Genomic DNA, 20000 nt, shown 5'->3' on the forward strand with positions numbered 1-20000 from the left:
CACACTGACCCTTGCTAGGTGTTTGCAGCAGTTTGAAAAGAGGAAATGCTTTTATGCTCTCAGATAACTAGCTCAGCTAGCAAGCAGTGGAATTGGAAATGGATTTCTTGTGATATTACGGCTCTCCTGCAGAAAAGTGTAACACCTGTGACGTTATCAGAAAGAATTTCCAAAATCACTCCATAAAGTTATACTGCAGCTTTAATTATTTCCTACTTCCTCACAATAGGTTTTGGTTCTAGTGCAGTTTAGACAATTGTAATTCTTTTGTTACTGATGCTGTTCTGATACCAAACTCTAATGACCTCTACTCCTTGCTTTCACTGTTTCTGTTCATCGCCATGACAACTAAAAGAACAATCAAAATTCAGATGAATGAATGAAAGCAGTGTAAGTGGCATTAGTGCAGTGAGAACATTTACTAAATTTAAAATGCAATATAGCTGCCTTTAGGATTGTAACGTCTCGTCACACCAAATATTCGTGTTAGTATATATTTGTGTGATTGTGTGTGTGTGTGTGTGTGTGTGTGTGTGTGTGTGTGTGTGTGTGTGTGTGTGTGTGTGTGTGTCCTCTGACATTAGTTTGTGGTGGGTTTTTTATATTTTAATATATATTTTTGAGTTATTTTTACATGACCCTCACTGTATTCGCTTTGTGTGTGTTATGTTTGAGTAAACATGTAACATTTATATATATGCGTATAAACATTTTCTTCAGAATGCTGTGTGATGGATGTGGTGCAATAGCACAGAGATTCTACTATTAATCCCTTAAAGCCTTGTCCAGCGTTCTGACTTTGTTCAGCCACCTGATGATTTATTTCGCCCATAACTTTCCACGTGTTTCAGCTAATGCAATGATTTTTGATGAAAAACAAACTTTGACATATTTTTTTTGTTTTAATGATTGTAAAAATTTTGCTATGTCGGCGGTTTTCTCTTTGCAGCAGTTTTTCCACAACTGTTAGTCGAGCTTTTGAAGTCCACTAAGTTTAAGTGCTGTAAAAAAATATCAGATCAATATATTTTTCTACATTTTTCACTTAAATCTGTTAATCGACCTCAGTTCTGGTCAAAACTAACAAGAACATTTTTAAAATTGAGGGTTTTTTATTTTTAATTGCCAATTTAATTAGAGACGTCACAGATAAGGGGAAAAAAACACACTAATTGTTTTTTACCATTTATCACAGTCTTGGATGTGTCAAATATTAGACCCACACATAATAGAAAACTCCATAGTAAACTCCATAGGAAGGCCAGAAACTAAGCTTTCTCTCCACAGCTTTATTTCATGGTCTCGTGGTGCCATCTGGTAGTCAACAGTAAAAAGCACAAATGTAACCTCCTCCCAACAAGGGGGCACTAATAACTTTCAAAAATGCATGCATATATAATGTCATGGTGGCAATTAAAAATATTGTTATAATGAGAGTCAATGGGGAAAAATTAGCCATTAACAACAAATGAGGATTAAAATAATTCAAGCTAATGCTGCAAAAAAAAACCCCAACAAAGCATAAAAGTCAGTTTTGTTTGTAATCTTTGACACATTTAAGACTGAAAAATGTAGAAAAAAATGTAGATTTAGTGAATTTAGATTTAAGTGAAAAATGTAGAGAAACATATTGATCTGATATATTTTTACAGCACTTAAACTTAGTGGACTTCAAAAACTCGACTAACAGTTGTGGCACTATTTCTAAACACTGGACCAGGGTTAAGCAAACAACACTGTATTTAAAAAAAAATATCACATCAGGTGATTCATCTGGAAAAGTCATTAAGAGGAAAAGAGCATTAATAATCTCCTGCTCATTAACATGCTTTATTCTGTATAAATGATACTGAAATACTGAAGCTGTTTCTTGAACTAGGTAAAGAAATGTGTTTTGTTTAGACACAGAATCATACCTGTGAATTTATGGGTTTTATTTAATTTCTTATTCATGTAAAAGTATATAAATGTACATTAAGTATAAATGATAGAAGATTAGACATTAAATCTATACAGAAACAGACAAAAGTCTTTATTCAAAAGTTTAGATTTGTAAGATTTAGATTTGTAAGATTCGGCACAGAAATATTTTTTCTTTTAAAAAAAACTTTTAAAGCAAATAAATGTATCTACAAATGTATATAATTCTTAATTAAAAGGAGATAATGCTCCCTTATGTCACACAGGTTGTACTAATTATTTTGATTACAGAAAGCACAGCCCAGCACAGCCAATCACATTTCAGCTCTGTGCTCTGGTTCATTAATATTCATGAGCTTAGCTCAGGGCCTCATTGGCCTCAAACTCCAAAAAAGTCGAATTATTTTTTCAATTAATTATAAAATTTTAATTGAATATGAGCACAGACTCGGTACTGAGCAGCACTTCACTTCTGTTCACGCTTCAAACTTGTTAGAAAAGCAGCTATGGCAATACTGTACTACTGTAAACAATATCAGTAGTGATAAGGTTAGATTGTGGCAATAGAAGATCAGATAAGAGGATTATCTCTAGATCAAATACATTGAATGAATAAAAAAAGAATAAAATAATCTGTACACTCATACAGAGCCATAACCCCCATGAACATTAAGGAAGACACGCCCACTTCCATCCAGGGCAAACGTTAATCAGATAAGACCAGATTGTTCCCTTGTATAATGGATTGGGTCGATTCTGTTCTACTGACGATAGAAGTTTATTAAGTTGCTGTTGACTGCGCTCTCCCTCGGCGCGCCAGCGCTCATCAATCTCATCATTTTCTAAAGGAGCCTATCAGATTAAAGTGGGCGGGGATTCACAGACATCCAGACGGAAAATCCAGACCCCTCAATGTTCATGACATGTTTTTGGCCTTGTGTGTGTGTGTGTGTGTGTGTGTGTGTGTGTGTGTGTGTTTTTGTATTTTATATATAAATTAATATAAAGTATAATATCTATTAGTTTCGTAAATCTAATTGTATGTAGGGTTGGGTATCGTTCACAAATATTCGATACCTTGAATTGATATCGGTTCCTGAACAATCCTTTTTTTCCGAAACCGATTTAACACGATAACATTACACCTCCAAGTATATTTCTCCTCCCCTTTCTCCTCCCCTTTCTCCTCCCCTTTCTCCTCCTCCTCCTCCTCCTCTTTCTCTAACTCCTATCTAGCTGCCTCTGAACTGATGTTTGTATTTGAGACACTGCACACTCCATGCTGCCTGGTGTTTCATCCAGCTGAAGCTCTGTGTACCGTACGGCTCGTCAATGCCATTATTGTGTCATCATTATTGTGCATCAACTCTTATTCACTGAGGTCACATGACCAACTCTGTTTTTGATACGCCACACAGGAGAAGATCTAGTCTCTCTCTAACGTAAGATCTTATCCACGTCCCAAACCGCATACTACTGTACTGGATAGTGCTCAGTGTTTAATCAAGATATGATTGATAAGATTTGGGCTGCGTTCCAATCTACACTCTGCTAGTTTGCAGTCGTGTCTCCTGGTGGTAATGTCTGGGTTATGTTTAGGGTTTCTCACGCTTCTGCTCGCGTCTTTATTCCTTTCCAGCATTTTTATTATTAAATATGAATTATTATTAATATAACAATTAAGTTTTTTTCATTCTGTGTATTTGTCGACATTATTTTGTGTGTGTTGTTTTCACCCCAATGAAGCACATTGTAACAGGAATACATGTGTAGTGTACCGTTACCACACAATACAGAGGAATTCTAATTTATAGCAACAAGAAATAACGTTGTGTATTTTTATTTCACCAAAATAAAATCATTGTTGTTTCTGAAGAAATTCAGCCAATATGAAAATGAAAACCAAAAGTTTTTGCCCCCTTTCTGGATGTAATCTGAATATTTTCTTTCCCATATAAAAAAAATATTTCTGATCAAATCATTGTTCATTTTATTTAATAATTATTTATAGTGTTTTTTATTACAGTGTTCATTACAGCAGTAATACAGTTCACACATTTAGTAGCATAGTCAAGTATTATAGTATGCAGACTGATACATTTATCCTAGAAACTTACATGATTTATACACACACACACACACACACACACACACACACACACACACACACACACACTGTTTGTCTGCTGTACTGTGTGTGTTGTGGGGGAATATTCCAGTAAATGGCCAGTGTGTATTTACAGAAGTTAATGATTCCTAAAAGTCAGTTTTGAGGGAAATAAAGACTCAGGGTTCAGCTGGATAACGGACAGAGAGAAGACGAGATGAAGAAGGATAGAATGACAAGGATTACACTCATTTTTTTTCTCTCTGACCTCCTGCTCCAGCTGGTCCAAGCCGTAAGTCCTGACACCTTTATTTATTATGTTTATATATTTTATAACTAAATGTCAAAATTAAATTGCATTAATCAGATCAGCTTCAATACTGAGGAACTGTTAAACCACAGTGTTCAACTTGTGCGAATTTGGTTTTATAATGTATTTATATAAAATGGATTTTATCTGGAATCATTCTCATAGTCAAAGATTTTGCTGTTTTTTGTGTGTTCATAAAAAAAAACAATTTATAATTTCTTTGTGGTAAATAAATTCTGGCTTCAGTAAAGAATATTTAATATGTTTTACTTCATCATAAAATAAACAATCAGTTTTAAACACTAAGAGAAATAATACTATAAAAAAATGCACTAAAATGCTAAAAAAAAAAAAAAACCTGCAGCTCAACAGAGTGAAGTAATAAAATAATGTGACAGTAAAACTACACCGTGTTCACACACGTTCACGTACGATTTCGGGTTCAACCGCAGACGGGAGTAAACGATTGCGTAACTGTGATGAATGTTGAAACGTCAATATTCAAACAAAGCGTCTGCTCTTTGCTCTGTGCCCCGAATCAGTGCGATTTATCGATCAGTGTGGATGATTCACAGCGAGGCCCCAATTACAGGTCACGTGATTTACAGGTGGATCAGTGCAGGGAGCGTTCCGTCCCATATACAGACCTGATTAATCGAGTGTTCCCGTGCTCCAGTAACACTGAACTCTAAACAATAGGAGTGTAGAGATGAAAGGAATCACTGGAAGTCATAACACGTCCATTTGATGTCGGTACAACCAAAATAGATGTAACATGGTGAAAGAGTGAGTTTCTACAGATACTATAAGGATTCACCCAGAATTCACTCAGTTCTCAGAATAAGTGTAACTATAAATAAATAAAAACATCATGTCGTTCTTTTATACAAAGATGAAATTGCTGTGGTACGAAAGGAGACCCTTCATCACACCACCATTAAATCTGAACTGAAATACTGACTGTAGGTGTGTGTATAGAAATAAACACAAATAATGATGAAATGAAAACTCTGTGTGTGTGTGTGTGTGTGTGTGTGTGTGTGTGTGTGTGTGTGTGTGTTCAGGAGGATCATGCCAAACAGTTAGAACAGAAAGTAATATTACCAAGCCAACAGCACAAAGTGAGTTAAATTCTTTTCTCATTAAATACATTAAGTACACTTTTTTGTGTGTGTGTGTGTGTGTGTGTGTGTGTGTGTGTGTGTGTGTGTGTGTGTGTGTGTGTGTGTGTGTGTAAAACTCCATGATACATCAATAGCTCAACTTCTGTATGAAGGAGTGTATGGCAAAAAACACGTCTCCGACTGAGCCTACACCCCCCCCCGAATTACCGTCACCCCCCCGCCTGCTGTCTCAGGAGTGTCTCCTGCACAATTACACTCGCTTGTCCTGCCAAAAAGTGTTCTGTCCACCATGGGAGCGCTGCATCAACGGCCGCTGTGTGTGTAAAGTGCCCAATCAGTGTCCTCGCATCGGACCCCGGGTGTGTAATATGGAGCAGAAGCAGTCGCTGACTCTGTGCCACGCCCAGGCCGTTGCCTGTCGGGACAAAAAACCCTACTTCTCTCATTATTACACAGAGAACAGTGTGTGTGAGGGTGAGAGACACCTTCAATATCATCACCATCCTCATCATCATCAACTTATCAGCACATCATCATCACCTTCACCATCATCATCACCTTCACCATCACCTACATCATCATCAACTTATCACATCATCATCACATCATCATCACCTTCACCATCATTATCACATTCACCATCATCTTCATCATCAACTTATCAGCACATTACCTTCACCACCATGAGTTCACCATTATCATCGTCATCATCACGTTCACCACCACCACCACATTAACAAAACTCAAATGTAATAAAGGTATTAAATAAAAAAATTACAAAATCTTTAACTGAAATAAAAATATATACATAGTTTATAACATTCCGGATGTTCAAAAAAGCTAACTGTGTGTGTGTGTGTGTGTGTGTGTGTGTGTGTGTGTCAGGGGGCACTTTTAAAATGTCGTTAAAGGGTGTAGCGGGTCAGCAGGTGGTTGAAGTGAACACAGTTAAAGGTACACTTTTGATCTGCGGCTCAGACATGTGGAACATTGCGGCTGCTAACGTTGTCTGCAGATACACTTATAACGACCCCAGGTATACACACACACACACACACACACACACACACACACACACACACACACACACACACACACAGTTAGCTTTTTTTACACACTATTTTTGTATGTTTGTGACTCTGTGTGTGTGTGTGTGTGTGTGTGTGTGTGTGTGTGTGTGTGTGTCAGAGGAGCAGTGGAGTCTGGGACGAGGGCGTATAAAGATGTAGCAGGGGGGACGCGTGTACAGAAATGTGTCAGTGTGAAGTGCACGGGGGCGGAGCGAAACCTGGCTGAGTGTGTACTTTACCAACCACAACGACTCACTGACAGCACACCTGTCGCTACAGTAACATGCTACAACAAACAGAAAGGTAACACCTGGACATCACACACAGGACACGCCCACAGTGGCAGATAATGGTGTCTGTTTATGTGAACTTTATAGTGTTATAGATTGTGTTATTGTCCCCCTCCACACACACACACACACACACACACACACACACTGCAGACAGGGAGAAGTGTGACGAGTTCAGCTGTGTAAATCAAAAGTGTGTGTCGTGGGAACACATCTGTGACGGAGTGGATCACTGTGGAGACAACAGCGATGAAATGTGCTGCACAGGTACCACAACACTACACAACACTGCATATCGCTACACAACACTACACATCTGTGCACAATACTACACAACACTACATATCTGTACACAATATGACACAACAGTACACAACACTATACATCAGTACACAACACTACACAGTAAAGCGATTTTTTACTGTATACTATGGAGCATTGTGTTGTGAATTGTATTATTATGTAACACTTAATTGTACAACAATTAACAACAATTGTAGTGTAGTATTGTGTATTTTAGTGTAGTATTGTGTAACAGTATGATATGCTCAGTAGTGTCGTATTGTGTAGTGTTGTGTGTTGTTATGCAATATGTTGTCGTGTTGTGTATAGGTTGCCGAGACGGTGCTTTCTTCTGTAAAAGCGGAGTGTGTATTCCTCGCCACGCTGTTGGAGATCAGATACGGGATTGTTTAGGAGGAGAAGATGAGATCCAAACCTCCATAGACAGCAAGACTTATACAGGTGTAGAAAATACACACACACACACACACACACACACACACACACACACACACACACACACAGACACACGTTCACATTTAAGGATTTGAGGTGTCACTGAGTTGTATGCTAATAATGCTAATAATCGAGTTCTTTGTGTTTCAGCAGCGTTAAAGCCAAGCCCTGAGGTGAAGGCTGAAGAAGGTTAGCGTCTGTCTGCTACGCTAAACCCCATAATATATCAGAGAGCATCACATATTAAAGAACACAAACCATGTAGTAGAGACACTCTGTAAAATATTACTTCAGTAAGTAGTGAAGTTACAGTAAAAATCATCCCGAATGCTTCAGTGAAGTAACAGATACGTGACAAAGCGACTGAAGAACACAAACAAATCACACTTACTTTTTTACTGTCCAACACTGAAATGCGTGTTACTTAAAATCATGTTTCTCAGCTCAGATAGCAACTCCATGATAACATTACCTGTGTGTGTGTGTGTGTGTGTGTGTGTGTGTGTGTGTGTGTGTGTGTGTGTTTTTTTTTTGCAGAGATCTGGTCAAATCCTACAGAAGGTAAATAAAATAACACACATCACATGTGCAGATATCAACATCACAATATCACAACAGTAGTTCTTATGTGTGTGTGTGTGTGTGTGTGTGTGTGTGTGTGTGTGTGTGTGTGTGTGTGTGTGTGTGTGTGTGTGTGTGTGTGTGCATGTGTGTGTGCGTGTGTGTGTGTGTGTCAGATATCCAGAAAGCGCGCAATCACACCGAGATCCTGCAGTGTGGAATTCCTAACTTGGAATATGTTTATAAGACGGTGGAAGAACCTCGAAGCAAACGCAGAAAACGTGTGGTGGGGGGAGAGGAAGCTTTGCCGGTCAGAACACACAACAATACACTATACTACACAATAATGCAAAATACGCAACAGTACAATACGGTACAAAAAACACACAATTATGTACAATAGTAATAATACACTGCAGAATGTACACAGAACAGCCATAACATGGACATTATACCGTTCTGAGTGATGTGGAAGTGAAGAACACTGATGATCTTCATCATGGCTCCTGTTAGTGGGTGGATTTTATTTATTAGGCAGCAGGTGAACATTTTCTGCTCAAAGATGATGTTAGAAGCAGGAAAAATGGGCGAGCATATGCTTTGAGTGAGTTTGATAAATTGTGACGTCTAGACGACTGAGTCAGAGCATCTCTAAAACTGCAGCTCTTGTGGGATGTTCCTGGTCTGCAGTGGTCTATCAAAAGTGCTCCATGGAAGGAACAGTGGTAAACCGGTGACAGGGTCGTGGGGGGACGACATTATGACCACCTGCCTAATATGTGTTCCTATTTGCTGCTAAAACAGTCATCAACAGCATGAACTTTTTTCAGCAGTTTGAGCTACTGGAGTATATTAGTGCACAACACAACACTACACACTATCACCACACACCTCCACACAACAGTACACATTCAACCAACCTTACATCATTCAACCTTAAACAGCACTACACAAGGCTACACACATCACTACACACCATTACAGAAGACTAAATAACAATACACACCACACAACACCACATGATGGTGAATGGTGTGTTCTTGTGTTTAGACTCAGATACAGTGGCAGGTGGCCGTGCAGGAAGACGGGAAAATCCACTGCGGCGGCGCTTACCTGGGTGGGTGCTGGGTTCTGACCGCCGCCCACTGTGTCAGGTAACCAATCAGTGATTAGCACTGACCATTTTAAAAAGTTGTTCCATGACACAACTATTTCCATGTCACAGTGTGTGTGTGTGTGTGTGTATGTGTGTGTGTGTGTGTGTGTGTGTGTGTGTGTGTGTGTGTGTGTGTGTGTGTGTGTGTGTGCAGGAAGAAGCCCCAGGCGTTCCAGATTAAATTTTCTGTGTGGAAGAAGCTGTCTCAGCAGAGCACCACTGATAGAGTCCCTGTGAAGGACATCATCATTCACCGTGACTACAACCCACGCACCTATGAGAACGACATTGCGCTCATCCGGCTGGAGGAACTCGCCCACAGCAAGCAGTGTTTATACCCGAACCCGGCCGTGAGGTCCGTCTGTGTCCCCTGGTCCACACTGCAGTTCCCTCCCAACCACACCTGCACCATCTCCGGCTGGGGACGCAACAAAGGTACACAACATCTGACCATCACAACGCTAATGGTAAAATAATGCTAATCTTGTCCCATCTGTCTCACCTGCCCAGACTTGACCTGTCTCAGGTCTTCACAACTCATCTATTTTACCTGTTCACACTGGTCTCTCAGATGTATAGAACTCCTTTATCACTTGTCCTCATTGAACTTAACAGACCAGAAAATTCTTACCTGTCCAAACCTTTCCTGTAGGAACCTGTTCACAGGTCACATCTGCTCACCTTTCCATAACTCAACGACCCACACCACACCCCTACAATTGTCTACACTATGCTCACCTGTACACAACCTGCTTTTATTACATGTCCATGCTGGTCTCACCTGCCTCACCTCTCCACACAACTCTCTCTGTGTTTTTGTAGAAGGCGGCAGTGTGTACATACTGAAGTGGGCCAATGTGAGTCTCATCCCTAACTGCAAGAATTACTACAAGGAACGCTTTTACACAGGAATGATGTGTGCAGGTAAGTGTTCCCTTCAATTGCCTCTCTTACTTCACCTGTCTAACATCACCTCTCTAACCTCACCTGTCTTACCTCAACTCTCTTACCTCACCTGTCTTACCTCACCTATCTTACCTCACCTGTCTAACATCACCTCTCTAACCTCACCTGTCTTACCTCAACTCTCTTACCTCACCTGTCTTACCTCACCTATCTTACCTCACCTGTCTAACATCACCTCTCTAACCTCACCTGTCTTACCTCACCTCTCTTACCTCACCTGTCTAACATCACCTCTCTTACCTCACCTGTCTTACCTCACCTGTATTACCTCACCTGTCTAACATCACCTCTCTAACCTCACCTGTCTTACCTCACCTCTCTAACCTCACCTGTCTAACATCACCTCTCTTACCTCACCTGTCTTACCTCACCTATCTTACCTCGCCTGTCTTACCTCACCTGTCTAACATCACCTCTCTAACCTCACCTGTCTTACCTCACCTCTCTAACCTCACCTGTCTTACCTCACCTATCTTACCTCACCTGTCTTACCTCACCTCTCTAACCTTACCTGTCTAACATCACCTCTCTTACCTCACCTGTCTTACCTCACCTATCTTACCTCGCCTGTCTTACCTCACCTGTCTAACATCACCTCTCTAACCTCACCTGTCTTACCTCACCTCTCTTACCTCACCTGTCTTACCTCACCTATCTTACCTCACCTGTCTAACATCACCTCTCTAACCTCACCTGTCTTACCTCACCTCTCTTACCTCACCTGTCTAACATCACCTCTCTTACCTCACCTGTCTTACCTCACCTGTCTTACCTCACCTGTCTAACATCACCTCTCTAACCTCACCTGTCTTACCTCACCTCTCTAACCTCACCTGTCTAACATCACCTCTCTTACCTCACCTGTCTTACCTCACCTATCTTACCTCGCCTGTCTTACCTCACCTGTCTAACATCACCTCTCTAACCTCACCTGTCTTACCTCACCTCTCTAACCTCACCTGTCTTACCTCACCTATCTTACCTCACCTGTCTTACCTCACCTCTCTAACCTCACCTGTCTAACATCACCTCTCTTACCTCACCTGTCTTACCTCACCTATCTTACCTCGCCTGTCTTACCTCACCTGTCTAACATCACCTCTCTAACCTCACCTGTCTTACCTCACCTCTCTTACCTCACCTGTCTTACCTCACCTATCTTACCTCACCTGTCTAACATCACCTCTCTAACCTCACCTGTCTTACCTCACCTCTCTTACCTCACCTGTCTAACATCACCTCTCTTACCTCACCTGTCTTACCTCACCTGTCTTACCTCACCTGTCTAACATCACCTCTCTAACCTCACCTGTCTTACCTCACCTCTCTAACCTCACCTGTCTAACATCACCTCTCTTACCTCACCTATCTTACCTCGCCTGTCTTACCTCACCTGTCTAACATCACCTCTCTAACCTCACCTGTCTTACCTCACCTCTCTAACCTCACCTGTCTAACATCACCTCTCTTACCTCACCTGTCTTTCCTCACCTCTCTTACCTTACCTGTCTTACCTTACCTGTCTAACATCACCTCTCTAACCTCACCTCTCTAACATCACCTGTCTTACCTCACCTGTCTAACATCACCTCTCTAACATCACCTGTCTTACCTCACCTCTCTAACCTCACCTGTCTAACATCACCTCTCTTACCTCACCTGTCTTACCTCACCTCTTTTACCTCACCTGTCTAACATCACCGCTCTAACCTCACCTGTCTAACATCACCTCTCTTACCTCACCTGTCTTACCTCACCTCTTTTTACCTCACCTCTTTTACCTCACCTGTCTTACCTCACCTGTCTAACATCACCTCTCTTACCTCACCTGTCTTACCTCACCTCTCTAACATCACCTGTCTAACATCACCTGTCTCACCTCACCTGTCTAACATCACCTCTCTTACCTCACCTGTCTAACATCACCTCTCTTACCTCACCTGTCTAACATCATCTCTCTTGCCTCACCTCTCTTACCTCACCTGTCTAACATCACCTGTCTTATCTCACCTCGCTAACATCACCTCTCTAACCTCACCTGTCTTACCTCACCTGTCTAACATCACCTCTCTTACCTCACCTCTCTAACATCACCTGTCTAACATCACCTCTCTTACCTTACCTCTCTTACCTCACCTGTCTAACATCACCTCTCTTACCTCACCTCTCTTACCTCACCTCTCTTATCTCACCTCTCTTACATCACCTGTCTTACCTCACCTCTCTTATCTCACCTCTCTAACATCACCTGTCTAACATCACCTCTCTTACCTCACCTGTCTTACCTCACCTCTCTAACCTCACCTGTCTTATCTCACCTCTCTAACCTCACCTGTCTAACATCACCTCTCTTACCTCACCTCTCTAACATCACCTCTCTTACCTCACCTGTCTAACATTACCTCTTTTACCTCACCTCTCTAACATCACCTCTCTAACATCACCTCTCTTACCTCACCTGTCTAACATCACCTCTCTTACCTCACCTCTCTTACCTCACCTCTCTAACATCGCCTGTCTTATCTCACCTCTCTAACATCACCTGTCTTACCTCACCTGTCTTACCTCACCTCTCTTACCTTACCTCTCTAACATCACCTCTCTTACCTCACCTCTCTTACCTTACCTCTCTTACATCACCTGTCTTATCTCACCTCTCTTACCTCACCTCTCTTACCTCACCTCTCTAACATCACCTGTTATGTCACTGTCTAACCTCCTCATCTGTATTACCCAACCCACCACATTAAGACCATCTCCCCCTGTTCCATATGTGTGCACTTTACCTCACCTATCCATACCTGTCCCCTGTGTGTCAGGTGATCTGGAGGGGCATGTTGACTCGTGTCAGGGCGACTCCGGAGGCCCGTTAGTTTGTAAGGATGAGAGCGGAGTGTCGTACGTGTGGGGAATTGTAAGCTGGGGAGAGAATTGTGGAGAAGCCGGCTTTCCCGGAGTGTACACTCAGGTGGCTCACTACTTTGAGTGGATTCGGGAGAACACTGGGTGGCCTGCCATCACCAAGTACAATCAATAAAGTGAAAGCAGACGGCTAATAGTGATTCAGAGCAAATAACTTGTCTCCAATCAGGGATCAGCTGGAGACCAGACTCAAATAAATACTGTGTTCATTATAAAAAAAACACGCTACTGAGTGGGTAACGTCATGTGATGTAGTAAAAATGAACAAACAACAGCCTCTGTGTCATTTTACTGCACTCTGAAACCAGCGTTGTGATAATTTACAGAATCTGTTATCAGATCAAACAAATCGAGTCATTTAGCGAAAGGAAAAAAACGTAGTTTATTACAGCTATAATGAAATACTTTTTAAAATATAAAAAAGAAAATAAACCTGCTCCTGCACTGGATCTCCACTTCATCCACTCACAAACTGATGAACTTAAACAAACCAAGCAACATTAAATGGTTTGTGACGTCACAAGGATAATACTAGGAATCTGAGTGTGTATATTGGCACCAAATCACATTTTAATTGTATATTATATAGTTATTATGTTTGTATTGCGGCGTCACCTGATAAACTCGTATAAACAGAGCCTGGAGAAACAGCGCCCTCTGCTGGCAGCTTCAGGAGTTGTGTTCCGCGTCCAACGGAACCTGACCACAAACCAGGTCTTAAACCCAGACAGAGCCGCAGCTTGAGACTGAAAGAAAGACCTCATGGAGGAGAGACAGAAGGTTTTAATATCATAACTAAAACACATGACTTTTGGTTAGTATGGACTCACTGTGCTACTCTATACTGCACAACTTCCTGATGTGTTTTTTAGACATTAGTGGCATGTAATAGGTATTGTGTGTGTGTGTGTGTGTGTGTGTGTGTGTGTGTGTGTGTGTGTGTGTGTGTGTGTGTGTGTGTATAAGTGCATAGTTTTGTGATGGACTGGATTTTACTTAGACACACACAAACACAGTGGATTCACATCCATGACATTTTGATGAACTCTTGGAATGTAAATCATCCAACAAATGATTTCCTGCTTCTTCTTGAATGTTTTCTTTTCCTTCTCTTCTTTGTTGTTTTCTCTTCTCTTCAATATTCTTTCGTTTCCCATCGTTCTGTAATTATAGGGTTTACCAGTAGCTTGTGTTTTTTATGATCTGTCTATAATTTCTCCTTTTGTTCCTCCTCCTCTTTCAGCTCCATTTGAGGCAAAATATTTAATTTACAGAAAAGTAAAGTTTCTATTTTGAATGTGGAGGCAACAGTTCAATAATCCTAACAATCAGAACAGAATATGTTCACACAGTATTTTCTTCAGGTTTAGTTATTGTGATGAATGTGACATAATTGTGAATTTGTTCACGAGAAGGAAGTGTGTGTGTGTGTGTGTGTGTGTGTGTGTGTGTGTGTGTGTGTGTGTGTGTTTTTACTGTTCACTTACCAATTAACAGTAATACATGATGAACTTTTGTGAGGCGTTCTTCATATCATGGGGACACGTGTTAAACCTGAGTAAGCTCACACACACACACACACACACACACACACACACACACACACGTGAGAGATGGCTCAGAATACTTGAGAGTTTCCTTGTTGATTGACGGTGTTTGTTATCAGTGACACACTGACCAGACGACATTTTTCCCCCGGGGTTTTAAACAGTAATCAGATTACAGTGAAGTATTGATGCTTTTTATTTTGCTGAGCTGAGTGTCAGTGCAGCTGCTGAGGGCTACGTCCTGTTTCCTGTTGGGGTTTTATTAGTTTGAGCTTAAATCCTATATTCTGAATAACACATTCTGGCTCATAGAAATCTGCTTTTGAGTGTGACATAAAACTCAAACTGCACAGTTCTGTTTGTCTTCACCTCCTTAATGCACGATGTGAATTTGGGGAAAATCTGAGAAAGTCCGATTTTTCACAAAAAAAAGGAAATAATTCTGTAAGGGGTTTGTTTACCTTTTATGTTTTTAGGAAAAAAAATCGACTTTTTCAGATTCTCTCCAAATTTGCACCGTGTTACAGAGGTGAAAACAAACAACGTGCAGGTTTGAGTTTTATTTCACACTCAATCAGAATTTGGAACGAATTACAATCATTGACATCAGCAGATTTTTACTTCCGAACATGATGTAAACACACACACACACACACACACACACACACACAGTTTAATGTTGTGTAATACAGTGTTGTGTGGTATAGTGTAGTATTGTATACCATATATTGAAGTACACTGTGTAAAATTGTGTAACATGCAGTACAGTGTAGTGTTGTGAGATATCGTATTGCTGTCTAGTGTTGTCTGGTGTGTGTGTGTTGGATTTGCTGCATAGTGTATTGTGAATGTGTTGTGTGCTTTTGTGTTAATTATTGTGTGTTTGTGATTTGCAGAAAATATTTACATTATGACAAAATCTATTTACAGAATATACACAAAATAGTTTTTATAGAAAAAATAGTTTATTATTGTACATTATCATATCGCAGGTCAAATACACAACAAAAGATACTAAATATATTCACACAAATAAAATAATACATTTTCATAAAAATTAACAGTAGTCAGTAAACATGAACTGTAAAATCACTAACACCACGCAGCCAAGACACACACACACACACACACACACACTCATTACACAAACATCCTTCATTATTATTAGCAAAATATTATATTATTATTTAAATAATAAATGATGTCCTTTTTCTTCTTCTATTCAGAACAAACACACAACACACAACACACTCAGTCTGTAAAATACTGCTGTGTATGAGAGCCTGTAATGTAATGTCCCGAGTGTGTGTGTGTGTGTGTGTGTGTGTGTGTGTGTGTGTGTGTGTGTCACTCTTCTCGGTTTAAAGTCAGCACTTTGGAGTACGAGTCACAGGGTGTTTTGAGGCAGGAAGTGGGCAAAGCGATCGGCCAGCAGAACGAACAGGGCACCACCGAATCAATGTTCCTCTCCAGGAAGTTAAAGAAGAACCTCCACCAGACCCGCGAGAGATAATTGTGAGGAGAATCTTTTAGAGACTGGAGGTGTGAGAGAGAGAGAGAGAGAGAGAGAGAGAGAGAGAGATTTGATTAACATTAATAATAATAATAATAATCACACATCAACAACAGAATCTGATACTCAATCTGATCTTTCTCTCTGTTCCAGAGGAGCAAATGTCCAGTTGGGTTTTCAGTTCTTTTTATTTGCATAGGAAACAATGCTGCCATTTGTCTGGCGGAGTTTAAATTGTAAGCACTGCATAAATATCATTAAATGGATAAAAACGGGGGGAGTGGTGGCTCCAGCGGTTAAGGCGCTGGGTTGCCGATCGGAAGGTATGGGGTTCGAGCCCCGGTTTCGCCAGGCTGCCACTCTTGGGCCCTTGAGCAAGGCCCTTAACCCTCTATGCTCCGGGGGTCCCTTACGAGGGAAATATCAAGGTCCGTGACGTTGGAGTGACGTGGGGCCGCCTTGCCGTGGGCTCACCACCTGCAGGAGGGACCGTAAGGGACGGTGCTGTGAGTATTGGGCAGCAGTCGAAGGCGGGGGTCTGCTTAGACTGCTGCCCCCGCGACCCGAATTACGGATAAGCGGAAGAGAATGAATGAATGAATGGAAAAAAAACGACACACACTCTGATTCATGCAAACTGGATCCTAAAATTCCCTACAATGAATCAGAACCAAGCTTCATTTCCATCCTGGACACCAGTAGGAGATTTAAGATCAATGTTTTTAGAGACTTCACTTCTCAGACATGAAATTTTGTCACTTTTACAGAAAAACTGATCGTATGTTGGTGTTTGGTTCTGAACTGTGACGTCTATTAAAAGTCTTCGGCTAAACAAACGAGACCAGTTTGGAGAATTCAGACCATGAAATTAAGAAATTTCCCCACTGTGGGACGAATAAAGGTTTATATTATCTTATCACTGAAATGGAGTTTTGACTTCTTCCTGTCAAACCCACACTTCTACCTCCTGGTTATAATTGTGATGGAGATCTGCACTGACAGGACTCACCTGGTTGTTGGCCATGGTGTGGTACCAGTTAAAGAGGCGTGATGTAACGAAATACGCCACCACCACGTCCACGCTGTAGTGCTCATGAGCTACCAGGATGAAGACCGCACCCACTACACTCAGCACCCAGCAGATCACATGATACCACCACATCCAGCGGGGAGAGTCTGCAAACAACAAACACCAGATTTATACCAATTCATCAACAACACCAATCACCAAGAAACAACCACAAACATCTAGAAATATCTACGTTTTTAAATGTAGGAGATAGGAGATAGCTGAGGAGATAGCTAGGTCAGATAGAGTTATCCAAGATGGAGCTTTTAGACAACGGAAGAAAAAAAATATAGAATCTTTTGAAATAATGATGATGAAGGACACACACATTCACTGATGAAGTGGTAGGTGAGCGTGAGCATGACGGTGTGACCACTGTACAGGAAATCACCACACATCATGTGTGAGCCTGTGATGGACAAACCTCCTCCTGAGACGAGCTGGAAGACACGAGACAGTTTCCCCACGGAGTCATCATACAACTGGGGGGGGGGGGGATAGAGAGATAGAGAGAGAGAGATAGAGAGAGAGAGAGAGAGAGAGAGAGATTAACTCAACACAATAACCCATTACAGAGGAGATGAAAGAAACACACACGCGCGCACACACGCGCACACACACGCGCACACACACGCGCACACACACGCGCACACACACGCGCACACACACGCGCACACACACACACCTTGGGAGCACAGTTCATGTGTGTGCTGGGGACGGGCAGTGTGGTGATGTACATGGTGATGATGCGATACAGATAGAGGATCCCCATCATGAAGAAGAACCTACGACCGATGATCGACCTGAACACACACACACACACACACACACACACACACACACACACACACACACACACACTTACAATCTTTCATCAGTAGGTAAACCATAAGCACATGGGCAGAAACACAAACACACTTCCACTCTGAATGAAGCTCAGTGGAACTGGTGAGTGTTATAACCTGTTCCATGGTGGTAGAGAACCTTCGATTGGTTAGTGTGTGTGTGTGTGTGTGTGTGTGTGTGTGTGTGTGTGTGTGTGTGTGTGTGTGTGTGTTAGTTACCGTGGTGGCTCATCCTTCAAAGCAGGTTGTATAAATAGCCCACACCCTGAAGTCATCATTAAGAACACATTTTAAAATCCACTGCAACAATAACGACGACTTCTAATTGACAATAATTAAATGTCAGAATTTAACAGATGAATGCAGATGTTCCACAGGTTTCACATTTCAATGTCATATACTCATTTAGCACCATAAAGTTCATCTATGCACCTAGTGGTCAAAAAGGAACTCTGCAATAAGCACTGGAAAAAGAACCATTGAGGCAAAACTCACGCTGCCCCATGTTCTGGGAGGAGCAGCAGACAGGATGGTTAATCACAGGGTTGCCAGATTGGATTATTTTGACAATATAAAAACAGAGAGAGAGCGAAAGAGTGAGAGAGAAAGAGAGATATTATATATATATATATATATATATATATATATATAAAACTTTCTTTCGGATTCTCCCATTAGGCCATTAGGGGTCTCCACAGCGGACCATCCGCATGTTTGATTTGGCACATGTTTTTACGCTGGATGTCCTTCCTAACGCAATCCTCTCCATTTATCCGGGCTTGGGACCGGCACTAAGGCTTGTGCAACCCTAATGGTTGGGGTTTTATATATATATTATATAGATAGAGAGAGAACATGAGTGAGTGAGGTATGTGTGACAGACAGTGATAAAGAGAAAGTGTGTACAATACTAACTTGTGTTTGAGACAGAGCCACTGCGTGGTCCAGACGAGCGTTAGTGCGATGCCGATGACCTCGCTGACGGTAAACGCCCACTCCACACGTGGCACGTAGTCGAAGAACTTATCGGGCAGCGGCGGGTTGTTCTCCTTCTCCGGGACGCGCTCGTGTACCACAGTGATCATAACAGTGGTGCAGAACAACATAGTCCCCGCCCACAGGAAGGACACACCCGTTTTCCACCATTCGGCTGGGAGATGCTCAAGGTGCTGGCGCTTGGGGCGTGGCTCGACCATGCTGATCCGGATGTAGTCCTGATTCTTACGCAACAAGCGCGCAAAACCTCGAGACAGGCGAGATTGGGATACGCCATGGTGTGAGGCATGGTCTGGGGAGTGGTCTGTGGCTCTGCCCTCTCTCGTACCGGCTGCGATTAGTTCTGTGGGCGGAGTCTGTGGCTGTGGGGAAGTGTCTGGAAATAATACTTCAATGTGGTCCACATTTTCACCTTCATGCTGCGCTGATTCAGCAAACTCCGAAACTGTCATTGTTAATGTACACACTGTGTTCTGAGAAAGGAGAATAATGTTTGGAGGAACTGGAACAAAGCACAAGCGGCTGAATTTCTTGGATAAACTGTGACCCTGAAGAGAGAACAGACAGAGTGTGGGCTTGTGCTGGAGGATCGTTTATTCTACTTCAAATTGTGTTAAAGCTTTCAGTTATTTTATTCTTCACTTAAAGGCACTTTAGTATAACGATGTGCACACACACACGCGCGCACGCACACACGCACGCGCGCACACGCACGCGCGCACACGCACACACTTCATGCTGAAACACGTCTCTAGGTCACGTGTAACACTAACACTTCCTGTGTTTTTCCTTGTTTCAAGTTGTTTTGTGCAAAAGACGATCACGTACTTTTGCATACATTCCAAATTTGTAAAAAAAATGCGTCC

General features: G+C 41.6%; 2 protein-coding genes and 1 long non-coding RNA gene across 6 annotated transcripts in view; 2 read left to right on the forward strand and 1 right to left on the reverse strand.

The window, feature by feature from the left end:
• LOC310742108 overlaps nt 1–1255 on the forward strand; it is a 2551-nt gene extending 1296 nt beyond the window's left edge. Inside the window, exons 1-2 of the long non-coding RNA XR_014538148.1 lie at nt 1–541; nt 585–1255. The exon at nt 1–541 is cut by the window's left edge and continues 1296 nt beyond it. This is a non-coding gene — a long non-coding RNA (uncharacterized lncRNA). The remainder of the gene's footprint in view (nt 542–584) is intronic.
• A 2946-nt stretch (nt 1256–4201) lies between these two features.
• cfi (complement factor I) lies at nt 4202–13438 on the forward strand. Of its 4 annotated transcripts, none has more exons than XM_083521567.1 (14): nt 4202–4319; nt 5402–5431; nt 5596–5935; nt 6347–6497; nt 6650–6834; nt 6975–7088; nt 7434–7565; nt 7713–7748; nt 8097–8120; nt 8297–8430; nt 9171–9274; nt 9431–9711; nt 10099–10200; nt 13062–13438. In XM_083521567.1, the coding sequence occupies exons 1-14, from the start codon at nt 4245–4247 to the stop codon at nt 13277–13279; spliced, it is 1926 nt and encodes a 641-aa protein (XP_083377693.1). In that variant the 5' UTR covers nt 4202–4244; the 3' UTR covers nt 13280–13438. The 4 variants fall into 4 exon arrangements, with proteins under 4 accessions (XP_083377693.1, XP_083377692.1, XP_083377690.1 ...); XM_083521566.1 differs by having other exon boundaries at nt 4203–4319; nt 7710–7748; XM_083521564.1 differs by having other exon boundaries at nt 4221–4319; nt 5402–5458; nt 7710–7748.
• Nucleotides 13439–15657: 2219 nt separating this feature from the next.
• sgms2b (sphingomyelin synthase 2b) overlaps nt 15658–20000 on the reverse strand; it is a 7228-nt gene continuing 2885 nt past the window's right edge. The window contains exons 2-6 of the mRNA XM_083521189.1: nt 19054–19682; nt 17979–18096; nt 17622–17775; nt 17234–17400; nt 15658–16247 (exon numbers count right to left, since the gene is read on the reverse strand). Of these exons, the coding sequence (XP_083377315.1) occupies nt 16059–16247; nt 17234–17400; nt 17622–17775; nt 17979–18096; nt 19054–19586 (1161 nt within the window). The 5' untranslated portion in view covers nt 19587–19682 and the 3' untranslated portion in view covers nt 15658–16058. The remainder of the gene's footprint in view (nt 16248–17233; nt 17401–17621; nt 17776–17978; nt 18097–19053; nt 19683–20000) is intronic.

Source organism: Silurus aristotelis (assembly GCF_946808225.1).
Source record: "Silurus aristotelis genome assembly, chromosome: 19".
Lineage (NCBI taxonomy): Eukaryota > Metazoa > Chordata > Actinopteri > Siluriformes > Siluridae > Silurus > Silurus aristotelis.